Source organism: Paroedura picta, chromosome 2 (assembly GCF_049243985.1).
Source record: "Paroedura picta isolate Pp20150507F chromosome 2, Ppicta_v3.0, whole genome shotgun sequence".
NCBI classification, from domain to species: Eukaryota; Metazoa; Chordata; class Lepidosauria; order Squamata; family Gekkonidae; genus Paroedura; species Paroedura picta.
Window position 1 is genome coordinate 83,792,174 of NC_135370.1, and position 17,290 is coordinate 83,809,463.

Consider the following 17,290-nt stretch of genomic DNA (forward strand, 5'->3'; position numbering starts at 1 on the left):
AAATGCAATAGAATTAGTAGAGTTTTCTACAATCTCGCCAATGACATATCGTCCCAGAAAATGTAGGCTGTCATAACAGTCATGATGCCTGAGTGGGTAGACATCCATGGGGAACTACCATATCTAGATTTGTGTCTATCTCTTACTGCGGTCCAAAGGTTTAAAACTTTTATGATGATACATTCTTGATGCATAGAAGTATCTAGTCAACAAACATTACTATCTTAGGCCTATTATTTTCCCTGGAAATGTTCATTAGCCCACTCTCATCTGTGTCTTCAACCCAAATACTAACCAGTATAAATCCTAAAATCCCAGAACTTTGCAATATTTCTGGACCATTCACCATCTACCCTGTGCCTCATCACAGGAAAACCCCCAGAGATCTTGAGCTGGCCTCTGTCTTGGCCCTACTTTGTTCTCTTGCCTTCTTTGACTGCTGCCTGGGCTTGGTGCGCAGCATTGCTGTGTGCCGTTCTTTGCTCTCCTCCTACCCTGGTCCTTCCAGGTCTTTCATGCTCTTTGGACAGGTGTCTGTGTTTATATTTGGCAGCCTTTTATTCTGTTTGATTGGTGAGGTGTTAGAATGTTTAGGTTAGGATTACTATGTATGCGTTCACATGTGAACAAACCTATGGCTCTCTGTAAGCCTCATACCTTCCTTAATCTATTTTTCCAAAATGAAGATTCCAAAATGAAGAACTTCAATTCTATTTTCCACCTGTTTTATTTCTGGTAAATTCCCAATTCCACAGGCAAACTGCTACCCAAAATTCTGGGTCTTAGTATTTACAGGCAGTGTATATTAATATTATTTTAAAACAAAATCCACATGTGTGCACTCTTGACATACAAAGGGGATGGTACAAATGTCAGTGATAATACATGTGTAAGCCAATTGGATAACAGTCAATAAAAATTACTAAAGACCAGTCAATTTAAAAAGAAAATTGCAGCAAGAATCCATTAGTACAAGAATTAATTTGTTTTCTTGCTCCTTCCAAATCCTATCTTAATCTAAACAGGATATCAATTCATATGCCCATTTACTTGGCAATCTACCTAGCTGGCTGCTCCCTGCTCCTGCAATACTGAATATGCCTGAACAACATAAATAGCACACAAACAGCCACATGCAACAGTAACACAACACATTACATGCAACAAGGATTCTCAGGAGCCAGTAGATTCTATCTCTGGCAGTTACCATCCAAATTACACTAAATTGCAGATGTCTTCATTTTAGTTCATGTCAGCAGCCCAACTAAATTCATACCCAGTGCACACAGAAAACACCCTTCCGAGTACAAGCAAGCAAAACTCAGAGTTAGCAGGGTTCCCCTTAATAATGTCTGCCTATTCAGAAGTGCATTTGGAATTACAGTTATGGAGCAACACACATTGACCAACATCCACACAGGAACTTTTTCAACCATGCAGTTTTTTAGGAAAGCAATCCCCCCCCAAAAAAAAAACCTTTTACGTGACACAATTCTAAAGGGTCTAACTCCATCCATGATGTATTCTGTTCTCATGGGTGCTAGGTGTCCTTTCAACTACTACATGATCAAAGCTACTTCTTTTTGCAGGTTCCAGGATTGCATGCCTCCCTGGTGATTAATGTGGACCTTGGCCATGGTGTTGTCCATCCAGATACACAACATGAAGGACCTTTGACATTCTTGGGAAGATGAAGATAGCCCTACACTCAAAGAAGTTTATGTTTAGGGATTGTTCTAGCATTGATCATGTTCCCTGGATCTGTCCCAGAGAACAATGGACTCCCTAGCCCAACAGACTCGTGTTTGTGTTAAAGAAAACACAGTAAAGGCATACAAGGGAAATAAACTAGACCTAGAATTCCACAGTGAAAAAACCTAAAGGCATTCTGATTTTCCAAACTCCTGCACTGGAAGACAAAACATTAACAGAATTTTTGCAAAAGAGCTCTAGTTCTTAGCCCTCTTCATTTTATTACAACTGCTTATAAACAGACCTTATGGGAGATAACACAAGCTCCTGTTTTATGCTCTAAATCAGTGGTCCCCAACCTTTTTATCACCGGGGACCACTCAACGCTTGACAATTTTACTGAGGCCCACTGCCCTAACGCTCTCTGACTCTGGTCACTAAGGTAATGTTTAAACATCCCTTCAAAATAAGATACAGACACGCCACAACAATGAACACAAGGAACATTTTATTTTCATGGAAATTTTAACTCATGACAATGACAAATCAATGGGAACCCTGAGCTTGTTCCTCTGCAACGAGATACTCCCATGTGTGCCTGCCGGATCGTGGATGAAGTAAAGGGCCGGGGGGGGGGGAGGCGTCCTTCGCGGCCCACCTCCAGTTAGCCGACGGACCACATGTGGTCCGCTGCCCACAGGTTGGGGATCGCTACTCTAAATGACAGATCCAGACACCAGAGCTACAAAGCAGAGAGTCGCAGGATATTCTTTCTCAAACATTCTCTCTCTGCTTCTCTGCTTCAACTTTCCAAATGCCACCCTAACCCAACCTAATTATCATGTGAAAAAAGCCACTTCTAAAAACGGATTATTTCTGTGTGTAACATACACTTCTTCTCCATTCCTCTTCCTCCAAGGTACTATTCACCCTATTTTATCCTCACAAGAACTCAGGATGAGTTCAGAACTTTATCAGTCCAGCAAGTTCCTGGCAGAGTGGTTCCTCAGTGGAACAGGCTTCCTCAGGAGGTGGTGGGTTCTCCTTCTTTGGAAGTTTTAAAGAAGAGGCTAGATAGTCATCTGACAAAAATGCTGATTTTATGAATTTCTGAGATTGTGAGTGGGTGGGCAGGAAGGGATGTGCCAATGTTTGTCTCTTGGGGCCCTTCCTTGCAAGTTCGGGGAGTTGGTAGTTGCCACCGTGGGATGGTGGGTGAATTCCCTCCGGGCCGGTCTGAATTCTGGAGATTTTTGGTGGAGGGGGGATCACTTGGGCATGGGGTTGGGGTCACTGTGGGTGGGCAGGTGGTTGTGGGTTCCTGAGTTGTGCATGAGGTTGGACTGGAGGGCCCTTCCAACTCTATGATTCTATGTTTTAAGCTTCACAGAAGAGGAGGAAGGAAGCAGAGGTTGCCAGACCACAGAAACCATCTGTGTCCTATACAGTCAAATTATCCCAATGTCACTCGGTCACCTAGTGCTAGCAAAATTATCCCAATGTCACTCGGTCACCTAGTGCTAGCATGTATTCCATTTTGGATACATGGAATGTTTCTTAGCACTAAACTCCTGAGAGAAGTAATTACAGTTCTTCCACGGTTGGCATACAGTCATTATGCCAACAGATGGCATCCATACCATCCAAGATCTCATCTCCACCCCATTTCTTTTTTTTTTTTACTTCACGTTTAAAAAAACTACAATGTTGACTATTAAACTATCTCTTTTTAAGCCAGGTGCAACCTCTCCCAGACATGAAATGGACAAGTAAACTGTATTAATGTTTGATCCAGAGGAACAGGTATTCATTATATGAAGCTATCACAGAACAAATATAAGGTGTCAAAATATACATAACAAATATCATAGATCTCAGTTGATTCATAACAGGTAATAGAAGGTTGGTTCTTATATGCCGCTTTCCTCTACCCGAAGGAGTCTCAAAGCAGATTACAGTCGCCTTCCCATTCCTCTCCCCACAACAGACACCATTATGGAAAAACTAAGTTCCTTGTATTATTCTACGTTCTATGTAAACTGCCCTGAGCCTCATGGGAAGGTGGTATATAAATATAATCCTTAACACTTTGCTTCCCTTATATTTGAAGAAGAAGAAGAAGAAGAGTTGGTTCTTATATGCCGCTTTTCCCTACCCAAAGGATGCTCAAAGCGGATTACAGTCGCCTTCCCATTCCTCTCCCCACAACAGACACCCTGTGAGGTGGGTGAGGCTAAGAGAGCCCTGATATCACCGCTCGGTCAGAACAGTTTTATCAGTGCCGTGGTGAGCCCAAGGTCACCCAGCTGGCTGCATGTGGGGGAGTGCAGAATTGAACCCAGCATGCCAGATTAGAAGTCTGCACTCCTAACCACTACACCAAACTGGCTAGTGCAGATTGGGACTATGGAAAGAGGAAAGATGGGATTTAACCCAGCCAGCCACCTACCATCTTGCTTTTATTCAAGGAAAACAAAATGTAGAAAAATTGGGCTTTTTGTTTAAGAACACTTAAAAATGCTATAGAAAATTTTTTCAATTAGCAAAATCAATCAGGGCTGAAAGTCCTCTGCCCTTCTTGCTCTGCCCACATGTAATTAACAGACTAAATGATCACCAATTCTGTTCTGCCTATTCAGCTTTTTCTTTCTTCCTATAGTTATGAATCACCTATTTCTTAGACTCTATATGCTTTGATAGTCTTTTGAGATCTAAAGAAAGGTAAAGCACTTCAGCCCACCCTAGAGAATAGTTTCAAAAAAATAAAAAACATGCCCCCCATAAAAACCCAAACAAAAAACAAAGAATATAAAAATAGATTCCTCAACATGATAGAACTACTGAGAATTTATGTTATAAAGAACCTCTCAAAAAAGATCCCAGTCTTACAGAAGAGGAAATTACAGAATAGCAGGTGCAAATAAAAGGAGCTAAAAACATTTCAGGACATATAGAATCCGGAGGCCAAGACTGCTGGCCTACTCCGCAACAACAGCAGAGGAGATGGAAAGCTTGCTCTTGGTCTTCATCACTATAAGGAATGGGGGCTTACGGGACTGAAGCCTCTCATTAAAGAATGCATGAAGAAATAAAATTAAATATCTGAGAGAGGAACTCAAGGTTCCCCACCTGACCCCAGGAAGACTCCTCCCCACAATGTCTGAAGTGATACAGTTCAGGAAGAGTTTTATAATCTCTTCAGCTGTTTTTGTGAGCTAGACTTTAGAAAATTATAGAGTGAGAGTCTTACAAAACTAAAGCATGAAAGATTGTTAAAAACAAAGAAGAGATGTCAAATATATTTAGACTGAGAAGTATGTTCCTGCCTTCCGCTTTAAGTTCATCTCCAAGCAAACCTGAAATCCCCAGACACCAATGGTCCTGGATGGTATGTTGATCCCCTTGATACCTTCTCTTTCCCCCAGCAAGAGCCCTTCATCTGCAGAGCATATGGCTGCACCAGTCCTTCCTTCCTTCTACAGTAGAAGTTTCTTCATGCTACAGGCAGACCACCTCTGCCACTCTAGAAGGAAGTTACGAGTTTTTATTTCCTCAAGTAAACAACCATTCTGCATAGTAACACAGCAGATTGAGGAGGACATATTAAATCACCAGCAACATTCTGCACTTATGGAACTCTTCCCTCTGCTGTCACATACATTCGAAGTAGTTGTTCACATAAAGATATTTTTAGTTCTCACCGTAAATGTGCATTTCGAATAAAGCATGGCCCTATTAAAAACAGCAGCCACATTTCTCTAGCATGGGATTCCATACTGGAAGCCAAGTGACAAACTGTTTTTGTAGGTATATACAATTCTAAACGGTTAAGCTTACAGGATTCACCATAGCCTTACACCCTCTGCCACGGACATCAGATGTTACTCACATATGAATAAAAAGTGATGAAGAGCTGAGTTACATATTCAGGAACATCTCAAGACAGCATCCACTTGGGCTGTCTCATTTTTAATTGAAGATGGAGGGGCATCGTTTGGAATCATTCTCCAAAACAAAATGTACATGAAGCACATTTAAGAGAAAAATTATAACCCAGCTCACTTCTTAATGCTATATTCTGTACAGGGAGGAGCATTCAAACACTATCTCCCACTCTTATCTTGAAGTAACACTGTCACAAAGTTCTATCACATTTCTTTCTTGATGGCAACAAACTTCAGGCTGATCTACACAAAGTATACCAAGGAGCTGAGCTCAAGGTTCCACATTTCCAAGCTAGCATCTTATCTATTAGCAGAAATCATGGTGGCAATTAAGCCTCCTTGGAGCAGAGGTTGTAACATGTATGAAATTGTCAGTGTAATCTTTAGCAGAGTTACGCCCATCCAAATCCATTGAGAACTCAATTAGAATGGTATATCTCTGCTTAGTTTTTCACACAGAAGTGATTTCTATTGGACTCTGTGACCACTGTATAGCATATCTCCTACTCTTGTTATTCTTTTCAGTACTCATCACCATGCAAGGAAACCGTTTAATCCTGGCTCTTTCAACTGTAAATTACTTCTGTATTTTGGTTTGTAGTAATGAAATATCACATCTGATGTTATTGTTTTTAGTTAGGAGAACTCATAATCATGCCTGGAAGTTCATGGTAGACATAGAGGCAGTTAAAAATAAACAGGGAAAAAAGAAGAGAGGGGGAAAAATGTTTCAAGGGCCCCTTTCTCAGAACACATAAGTTGCTCACCTCTATCGTAGGATCATATTCATCAACAAAATGGTTTTGGATAAGCTGGATAGTCAAAGCACTTTTCCCAACGCCACCAGCTCCAACCACTACTAACTTGTATTCCGTCATCTTCTGGCCAACCCCAGCTCAGGGTCCCCTCTCAACACTGCCACCTGAAGGAAGAGAGAAGCATACAAACATAAACTTTGGTAAACATCTTATTCTTCCATTTACTGCTCTGTTCCTTGCCATCCTCAGAGTATCAAGAATATTGATGCAAGCGTATTTGAGACAATGCAGGAATAATTCCAGCAAAGGTACTGAGGTAGATATAATGATATTCAGTATGCATTGTTTACATGATATAGACCTGAACATCCCATATACACCCCCTCCCGAAAACACCTAAAAACTCCAATAGGACTAAAGGACAACTCCATGCAGACAAGGGATATTCCTTAGGGAACCAATCTTAACCCAAGTTCAGTAGACTTCATCCACAGCCTGTCATTTTCCAGTGCCACTCATGCCCTCACCACTTATGTAACGCAGAAGAGATTTATCAATTCAAGATCCAAAAGACCTGCTCCAAAAGACTTTTAATATGTGCTGCCACTGCTGAAATATGGTTTTAAAAATGTTTTTCTCTGTATATCATATTTTTAAAACGTTAAATTATGTAGGTCCAATAATGGTCAAAAGGCAATATAGAAATTTACTAAATCTACTGCCAGTCAGATGGACCAATGGTATGACTCAGTAGAAGAGAACTTCATATGATACTTATGCTCAGTCTTGCATGGCTCTTATGAAGGAGATCCATGAGATAAGCTCTTTGCACATAGAATAATTATTATTATGTATTATTATATTTAGATTTCAAGCCTGCCACTCCCAATGGCTCGTGGCGGGTTACAACATATATAAAAACCCCAATAAAATACCCCAATAAAATTCCCCTAAAACCAAAAACTACAACAATTCCCAAGATCTCCAGAAGTGGCAGGCTAAATATAACTAAAGTTACCCACTATCCACCAAGGGGGGGCATGGGGTCAATGACCATAAACCTGCCTAAAAGTAACCCGGGGGGGTCCAGTTCTTCCCTAGGGCATTGGCCTCAACCATAGACCTGGCAGAAGAGCTCCATCTTACAGGCCCTGGAGAACGCCAAAAGCTCCTGTAGGGCCCATAGCTGCAGTTGTATGTGTGTGCCATCAAGCCACAGCTGACTTACAGTGACCCTGCAGGTTTTCAAGGCAGGAGACGTTAAGAGATGGCTTGCCATTATCTGCCTCCAAGTCACAATCTTAGTCTTCCTTGGTAGTCTCACATCCAAATACTAACCATGGCCAACTCTGCTTAGCTTCCATGATCCGATAAGAACAGACTAGCCTAGGCTATCCAAGTCAGGGAAAGCTATAGGAAATAACAGAGAGCGCCACAAGTTCTGTTTTTCCATACATCAGACCAACACAGCTACCCACTTGAATCTAATTCAAAGAAAGTCTTCATTCATATCAGAGACATCAGGCCAACAGCACCTATATTCTCATAATTATCTGTTTTGAAGAACTGTTGGTGTAAATGACTTCAAGAAAGTCAGTGACAGATCCAGAAAGTGCTTTCAGGACTCCCTGCTCTCAGACCTTTATTCTGACACATCCATATAATGCAGTCATTTATCCACTAAAAAGGCCCACATATACCCAGCAAAAGTGAAAGCCGCTTGCTTAAGATCACTGGAACCAACAGCAGCTCCCCTGCAGTTCCAACATTTCCCTTAGTGATAAAAAGCAATCAATGCTCATCCTGAAACAAAGCTCATCAATTGTTCGAATTAAACCAGCACCTTGTCATAAAACAGAAGTGAGGGCCATCTCAACAAAACACACAACTAAGTTGCAGCAAGGAAAGATGAAGAGAAAAATGACCTAGAAGCCATCAAATAGGAATGTTAACAAAATAATATTCTAACAGGCTACAGTTTCAAACAATGAGCAGCAACTATGTGACTGGGAAAGCACAACAGTTACCTGACAGATACTTGCAAGGCCCTGTGGAATTTCAGACTCACACAATATTTCTGCAAATGTGATATTCAGTTCCAGGGATCCACAAACTTTGTCTGGCTTTGGTAGTCAGCCAGCATTTGTGACTGTCACAGGTTCAGCACCTCCCCCAATTTACTGACATACGTAGAACATCCAAGGTTTTAAAAAAAACTTTTTTAACTTTAAAAAGTTATCTGACTGGTAATAGGCACAGGAGACAGAATAGGTTCTGAGAGAAGAAAGTCACTATCCATCACTTATCATGCACACAACAGGGGGCCTGTGAAACATTCATACTGGATCTCCTTCAGCAGCCTCAATAGCAATTACTGTCTATATATTAAGAAAATGCAAGGCTTCGCCCAAAATACTGTAGTTAGAGTGCTAGAAAAATGAGACATCTTCAAAAGGGAAGTTTATTCATTCTTTTGTCAGGAGAAGCAGACTGTGCAAATGAGAAACATTTATCATGCGCTGAAATGACAATGCTAAACAGCCTCAAGATGTAAAATGGGGGGGCAGACCCCCCCATCTCTTTTCAGAAAAAAAAGAACCTAAACTTGTTTTACTACTTTAATAACATAAGCATAATTTATAACAATATATAAAATTACACTATTAGGCATACTTGCAGAATTTAAAAGTATACATCGTAGTAGTCTCCAAGCAAAACTGCAAGTGCACACAATACTTAAAAGAAAAACGGAAATGGGTGCCCCTATGGGCCAAACTAAACAGCTTCTGCTCCCAAGATTTCTCTATCTTTCTACTGGAAAGGCTGAAAATAATCTTTATGAGGATTCTCCCTGTTCAGTCCTGCCTTCTGGACCTTGGCCATCTTACAGGATGCCTCAGATGGCTCTTCCCAGGCCTCACGATGAGGAAGGAAGGGGGCTGCTTCTCCTTGTTTCTTCTTCTTGCTTCAGATCCGTAGCTTTCCCTGGGCCAAAGCTGTGCCCTTCTTTCCTCTTCAGCCTCATATGACAGCCTGCTTTTGAAGGTTCTTGCTACCCTGATCCTCCCACATGTTAACCAATCCCTGGGTGTGTGAGGGTTCATTCCTTGCCCTTTTCCTCTTCTTTGCCATCAGTCATCCCCTCCTCCCCCTAGACTTCTCTGCCCCATTAGCTAGGCCTGGAATTCTGATAAGGTAGAATAATAATTCTGATAAGGTAGAATTCTGATAAGGCTCATCTGGGTCCATCTCTGTTTTTCCCCTACCTGTCTGTGGGCACCGGGCTGCTACTGCTGCTGTCAGGCCCCACTGTACACAGACTGTCTCTCCTGACTCCCCCTTGATTGGTGTCTGCCAGGGAATGCTCCCAGGCTGCCCCCCCCCCATTTCCCCCCTCCTGAGGGCCTCCCACCTGTCAGGTAGGCCAGCCTCCAGATCTGCCTTCGGACCTTGGTGTGTCACATCTGGCCATAGCCATGCTGGCTGCATTGCTGAGAACCCTGCCATTTGCCTTACCTGCACTGAGGCCATAGGTTGCAAGATAGCCTCAGCTGGGACATAGGGAGCCTTGCTGAAATTGGCTCTTGGTGAGAAGGTGTTATCCTTGTGCCTGGAAGAAGTGGTGAGGCCATAGGGCAAGTTCACTGGCTTCAACTAGGGTATGGGAAACCATGCTAAGTGTGCTGCTGGGGGGAGGGCATTCCTGAGGCTGATGCCATTCTCAGACGTCACTGAAAAAACACCTTTTTCCTAATTTTTCCAGGCTTTCATATCTCTTCCAAAAACAGGTGCCATGTGGCACAGCTATCATGTAATTTGATTGCAGAAGCAAGAAAGGCATTACAAATGCACATATTTAAACCATCATTCAACTTAAATTAAGAATATCTAAAAAGAATTTATCTATTGAAATAACTAAATTTACAATGACATAACTTTGACCAGATCACATTAATTTTGTTCTCTTCCTTCAAGGAGGCTGTGAAGTAAGTTAGTATGATGGATAGCAACTTGCCCATGGAGGACAGACAGCAGCTTCACAACAGAGCATTTAAGGAGAATCCAGATTTCCACAAGCCAAATCAGGTGTACCACAGTGAATGAATCAGAGTCTTAAATTCTTAAATTAAAACATTACTTCAGTGGTTAAGCTTAAAATACAATGCAGCAAGCTATTGAGGTCCTGAATTAGACAAAAACTATTGCTATTAGAACCTACACAATACAAGGAAATAGAAAGACAGAAAATCATTTATTATTGAACAACAAGAAAATTTGAACATTCGGACATACTGGAAAAACTTTTTAAAAGACTGCATGAAATTAAAGTGTAAACATCTATTAGGCCTAATGTGATCATTGAGCTTGGTGCTTTTCTGCGAATTTCATGATATTGGGCGCCAAATTAGACAATGACAGTCAAAGGTCACCTATTGTCGCAATATCAATTGACTGGCTGAGAGGGCCTTCTGTGATTTTGCCTGAATCGTGATAAAATGTGTTGGGTGTGTACTGCTTTCTACCCATATGTCTTACGGTCTTAGGCAAAGCTTCCTTCTTATCCTTTGTTCCCACAAGGTTTCTGTCCAAACAATCTTCAAATAGCCTGTCTTCCTGAAAAGCACAGGCTGTGACGATGGCTTTAGAATGAAAATCCAGCCATGCTTAGAGCCAGATAGTTCTTCTTGCTGCAGCAGCTGATGACATAACTCTGGACAAAAAAAAATTCTAAGAAGGCATCTGCTGCAATGACGGAGGCTGATTTGAGTACTCTGGAAGAACCCTCTTTAAGATGTTTGGCAGGAACTGTGATATTTTTCTGCACCAAATGATAGCAGCTCTTGATACAATGGATACCACTGTAGAAACCTTGATTGCCATTGCTTCATGTTCCTTCTGTAAGGGGAAATCTGCCTTCTTGTCAAAGATGTCTCAAATGGTGCCTTGCCCATCTTCTGTTATGAGGCCTGAGGATTGCAGAACCATGATGGGAGGTATGCTACTGGTATCTGTAAGAGCTCACTAGTGAAGGGGGGAAGGGCATATAGTTTATCAAGGTAATATGGGCATTGTCGCTAAATCTTTAACCAGCTTTCTAGATCCAAAGAAAATCTGTTAAGGTCTGGGAGAAACCAGAGCAGGAGACTCCTGGACTTTACCCCTTAGCTCCTTTCTAGTGCAAAAATCCTATGGATTAACACACAAGTAGAGACAAAGGACAACAAACCCCATTGAGATTGCAGCTGAGAGGGTGGGGTTACAGTTATCTGCATTGTCACACACTGATTGATAGGAGGACAATGCAGATCAAATCAAATCTCAGTACATAAAAAGCAAAAAGAAACACAAGAAGACCCCGCTGCACATGAGCAAAGTTGCTGTGCAACTATAAGGTAGATACCAAGGAAGAGTACATCTATTTGCAATATGGTTAAGGGATAATCAGCCTGGCAGCCAAGTAAGCCATTAAGCAGAATTTGATATGCTAGATTTAGAGTTGTACCTAAGATCTTCACATTCATAAGTAGTTTTTTTTTTGTCTGTGCTGCAATACTCAAGCCACTGTAGTCCATCTCAGGTTCAGCTTCACGACTTCTTGACTGCATTTGTTTATATCCTGAGCTGCCCTCCCTATGCCCAATGCAGCCTTTCTCAACTTTTTAAATGTTGAGAAACCCCTGAAACATTCAGTCTTCGAGAAACCCCAGAAGTGGTGTGATTGTGCAGAATATAGTTGGGAAGCATAGTTATGTACTCACCCACACGGGGGCCCTCCCCTTCCCACTCCCTCCAGGTCTATCATTGAGCACTGGGGAGGGCCACAGGTTGACATGACCATATATAGTGATATCACCCGATAACAGTTTAACACATTTTTAAAAATACATAAAAATAAATTATCTCCCACCCATTTAGAAAACCTTTCCATCAAGAAATGTCAGGGTTTCATGAAACCCTAGTTCACAAAGCCTGGCCCAAAGAGTAGAGCTATAGCAGGGCATAAGCTAGAACTTTCCATTTGAGTGGAAACTGATCTGAGGATCTTGCTCATCAGAATACTTGTGAGCAATGATCACACAAACTCTCTCCTTCTCTCTCAGCACTGCCAGAAACCCCGACTTAGATAACCCAGTCGTTTGGAAGCAGTGATGGTCTGGCTTAAGCAAAGTCCTGGGGTTGGCTAGGAAGGGCCCGGAGGAGGAAGCACACTTGCCCAACCGGTATCGTATGAAAATAAAGATCTTTTATGCAGCCAGGAATCTGGGCATGATGTCGGATACCTCCTTGTCTATGGAGGCCCAGGTCACGACAGTAGCTTAGTTGGCATTCCTCCATCTATGCCAAGCACGGCTACTAATGTCATGTGACTGTCATCTCCAGGCTAGATTTCTGTAACTTGCCCTATGACGGCTCTCCCTTGTCCTTGACCCGGAAATGACAGCTGGTGCAAAATGCATCTCACCAGAATACTGTGGAGAGCCCACATTCAGCCTATGCTGAGGCAGCTGCACTGGTTGCCAGTTGAATTACAAATCAAGTTCAAGGCTCTGGTTTTGACCTTTAAGGCCATCCATAGTCTGGGCCTAGCATATCTGAGGGACCGTCATACTCCCTATACCCCTCTCAGAGTGCTTCGCTCTGCGAATATCAAAAGGTTGAAGATCCCTGGCCCACATGAGATTTGCCTGCCCTCTGCCTGGTAGAATGAGCTCCCAGAAGAGCTACGGGCCCTGCAGGAACCTGCAAGACAAAGCTCTTTTCCACAGGGCCTGCAAGACAAAGCTCTTTTGCCAGGCTTTTAGTTGAGGCCAGGCTGAGACGACATTGCATCCCCTCCTCTAAGGTTCCTCACAACCCCATTGTTTGGGTGCCTGAGGAATGGGCTGCTTAAGGTCTACTATAGCCAGGGCCTTAGACAGGAAGCTCTGATAATCCTCGGGTTTAAAAAATATTTTAGATAGTTCCAGGACCTTGAAGTCCTCCTCAATGTTTTCATCTGACATAAACTCAGCTTCCTCCTGTGATTGATTCTCACCAGCTGATTCTGAAGTAACTGACTCAAGTCTGGGCCTCTTCTGTGCTGCTTTAGTAGGCCAATATTGTCCCAGGACTGCCTGTAGTTGCAGGGAATTTTCAGCAAAAGAATGAACTGGTGAGTTAACAGGAGTGGCAAATGCCTGTGGTGCAACAGGAAGGATCCTCTCCCTAGCCATGAAAACCATCTGTTCTCTCATTGTGGCCCTAATAAAACCAGCCCAATCTGCTGGGGACGAATACGGTCCCAGACCACTTACATGTCCATGGGGCTGTTGGCATCGTGGTCGTACATCGAAGAGGCATCGGAAATCTCTAAAATGGCTGCCTGAGAAGACTGGCCAGGAACAACCTGAATACAAGATGGCAGTTCGCATTCCCACCTGCTGAGTGAAGCCTCTATCGTGAATGGCCTGCTCCCCTTCTGCAGCTGATACAGCACAAGATGGGAATGTGCTGGCTGGTGTTTCCCTCTCAAGTTCTCACTCTCTACCTGTCTCTCTGCTCTAAAGCCTCTATGGAAGGTTGAAGGGAAAGGTAAGAGAAGAAGGAAAATTAAAATAAAAGAGGAATGAGAAGTAGATTAAAAATGATAGCTGGGAAATCAGTCAGAACAAGGCTAGACAGGTACACTCCCTTTAGAGGCAGAAAGAGAACCAGTTTGAGGGGGCTTTCCCTCACAAGGAGACAGGAAGTCAAGACGTTTTTAGTCCTGCCTGAGAGAATGGTGGGAAAACCCATCCAAGATGTTCTCCATCTCAGAAGGAAAAGTAACAGTGCAAACAAAATTTTAAAATTCTGCACAAAGTTCAAATTTCAAAATGCAGTCTACAAATATACCTTAGGAAGTTCGTAGCTACTCTTCATATGACACACTGTTACATAATGATAATAATTAAACTCTGCACTGCATACTTTCCACAAAAGAGATTTAAAACTGATCTCTGCATCTAGAGAAAGAGGTGTGTGTATGCATGTGCAAACATGCAATAGCGTTCCAAGCAGGCAAAAGGACAAAGTACACCTCAGAGCACAGTTAATACATACTATCTCTGCTGTCCAAAGCGCTACTGAAATAGAAAGCAAGTAAAAAGAATTGCTACATTCTCAATACATTCTTTGGAACACTCATACACATCATTTTTTCCCTCCAGAAGTTTTTCATCCATGTTTAGTATTCTCTACTTCCATTACTCTAGTTCCATGAACTCTGGTCCTGGAGAAGACTCTTGCGAGTCCCTTGGACCAGTGGTCCCCAACTTTTTTTATCGCCGGGGACCACTCAACGCTGGGGACCACTCAACGCCTTTTACTGAGGCCCGGTGGGGGGGTAGTTTACTCCTCATCTCTCAACCACTGCCCTAGCGCTCTCTGATCGCTATGGTAATGTTTAAACATCCCTTCAAAATAAGATACAGACACGCCACAACAATAAAGTGTATTGTAAATGGCTGGGGAGGATGAAGTAAAGGGCCGGGGGGGGGGGGAAGGGGTCCTTCGGGGCCCACCTCCAATTAGTCGAAGGACCACATGTGGTCTGCAGCCCACAGGTTGGGGATCGCTACCTTAGACTGCAAGGCGAACAAACCGGTCAGTCCTAGAGGAGATCAGGCCTGACTGCTCCTTAGAAGGCCAGATCTTGAAGATGAAATTCAAATACTTTGGCCACCTCATGAGAAGGAAGGACTCCCTGGAGAAGAGCCTAATGCTGGGAGCGATCGAGGGCAAAAGAAGAAGGGGACGACAGAGAATGAGGTGGCTGAATGGAGTCACTGAAGCAGTCGGTGCGAGCTTAAATGGACTCTGGGAAATGGTAGAGTAGCGATCCCCAACCTGTGGGCTGCGGACCACCAGTGGTCCATCGACTAATTGGAGGTGGGCCCTGAAGGACGCCTTCTCCCCCCCCCCCCGGCCCTTTACTTCACCTCCCCGGCCCTTTACAACACACTTCGGGTGTCATTGTCTCCCATCTCCTCGCAGAGAAACAATCTCAGGGTTCCCATTGATTTGTCATTGTCATGAGTTAAAATTTCCATAAAAATAAAATGTTCCTTATGTTAATTGTTGTGGCGTGTCTGTATCTTATTTTGAAGGGATGCTTAAACATTACCATAGCAATCAGAGAGCGTTAGGGCAGTGGCTGAGAGTAGAGGAGTAAACTACCCCCCCCCCACCGGGCCTCAGTAAAATTGTCAAGCGTTGAGTGGTCCCCGGTGATAAAAAGGTTGGGGACCACTGTGGTAGAGGACAGGAAGGCCTGGAGGATCATTGTCCATGGAGTTGCGATGGGTCAGACACGACTTCACACCTAACAACAACAACAACTTCCATTATTACACCAGTTGAGAAGTTGTGTTATATTCTAACATTAGCAAACCAGCAGAACAATGATACTCAATCATTGGCATATGAAGAGCCATATTCACAATTAATACCTACCAAAAGAGCCACATGACCACAGTATGCACTGGGCTCCATCCCACCAAATATTGTAATAAGATATATATAACTACTAATATTAAATGTCATTTTAACTTAAGAACCTCTGCACATGTTTCTTGAAATGCTGCATCTGAGCAGACAATTCCCCAGGAACAATCAAGTTTGGAGAAAACAAATCTTTTTCTGCTAGCAAAAGTGCCTTCCCTTGGTGGAAGATGAACTTTAGACCCATGCTACAACTCAGCCTTTTTCTAGAAAATGTTGTTAAAACTAGGCAATATAGATACGTTCTGTATCAGCAGCTTATTTTACAAACAGGGTATAACAAGATGGAACCCACAAGGATTAGAGGGAAGTATTTCATCCCCCCACCCTTATTTCTTCTTTCCCTTTTTGGAATCCTCATGCCCTCTCCCTTTTCCTGCTTCCTATGTTTGCCAACCTCCAGATGGGACCTGGGAATCACCTGGAATCTCAATAGATCTTCCAGCTACAAAGAGCAGTTCTCCCTTGGGTTTGGCAGCTCTGATGTTCCTGAGACAATAGCCAGAAGGTTTGCCTATGCTGATGATGTGGTAACTGCTGTAAGGCACAAATCCATTGACAGGACTATTTTTCATCTCTCAAAGGCTGTGAGCATCATGCTTTCTAGAGCAATGTGTTCAAGCTCTTTGTACTCTCCCCAACTGGAATTGAGTGGATTGAAAGCTTAGATATTTAGTACTGCATAATCTGTCTGAAAAACCTTTGGACCTATGTGGCTACATCTTTTATATTACTACACTGTTCCTGTGTAATAAATATTCCTCACAACAGCTAACTATCTACCACTCTGTCTTATGCTTTCCTCCCACCTATCCTGGCAGCCTCTACCTCTTTCCTTCCCCCCAGAAACCCTCAAATCCTCTCCCCCTGACTTGCCTCATTCTCTCCTTTTCAGCCATTCATCAAACCTACATTTTATTGGCCTTCTATCTTCAGTTATATTTATTATATATTTACTACATTTATAGCCCACCTCTCTGCAGTGGAGACCAAAGCAACTTACATTGTTCTCCCTTCTTCCTTTTTATCTGCACAACCTGGTGAAGTAGGTTAGGATGATGTACATAACTGGTCTGTAATTGTCCAGTGAGCCTCCACAGGAAGGTTCAAACCTGAGTCTCCTAAATCCCACTCTGACATTCTAACTACTACAACATGCTGTTTTTTGTAGAATGGTAACACGTCTCAAGCAGCTATGCCTAGTTAAGCCACATGTCTGGTGATTTCAAGTCATTTAGGAATTGCTTTCAAGCCTAGGGTTGTGAACCTCCAGATAGGGCCTGGAGATCTTCCAAAATCACCAACTCAAGTCTAGATGACACAGATCTCTCCCACTAGAAAAAAAAACCCTGCAAGCCTGATACCATAAGATCT

General features: G+C 42.8%; 1 protein-coding gene across 3 annotated transcripts in view; it reads right to left on the reverse strand.

Annotated features, from left to right (window-relative positions):
• Positions 1-17,290, reverse strand: part of HRAS (HRas proto-oncogene, GTPase) — a 71,397-nt gene that overhangs the window by 30,197 nt on the left and 23,910 nt on the right. For all 3 annotated transcript variants that reach the window (XM_077321332.1, XM_077321331.1, XM_077321333.1), the window contains exon 2: positions 6,404-6,558. In XM_077321332.1, the coding sequence (XP_077177447.1) occupies positions 6,404-6,514 (111 nt within the window). In that variant the 5' untranslated portion in view covers positions 6,515-6,558. The remainder of the gene's footprint in view (positions 1-6,403; positions 6,559-17,290) is intronic.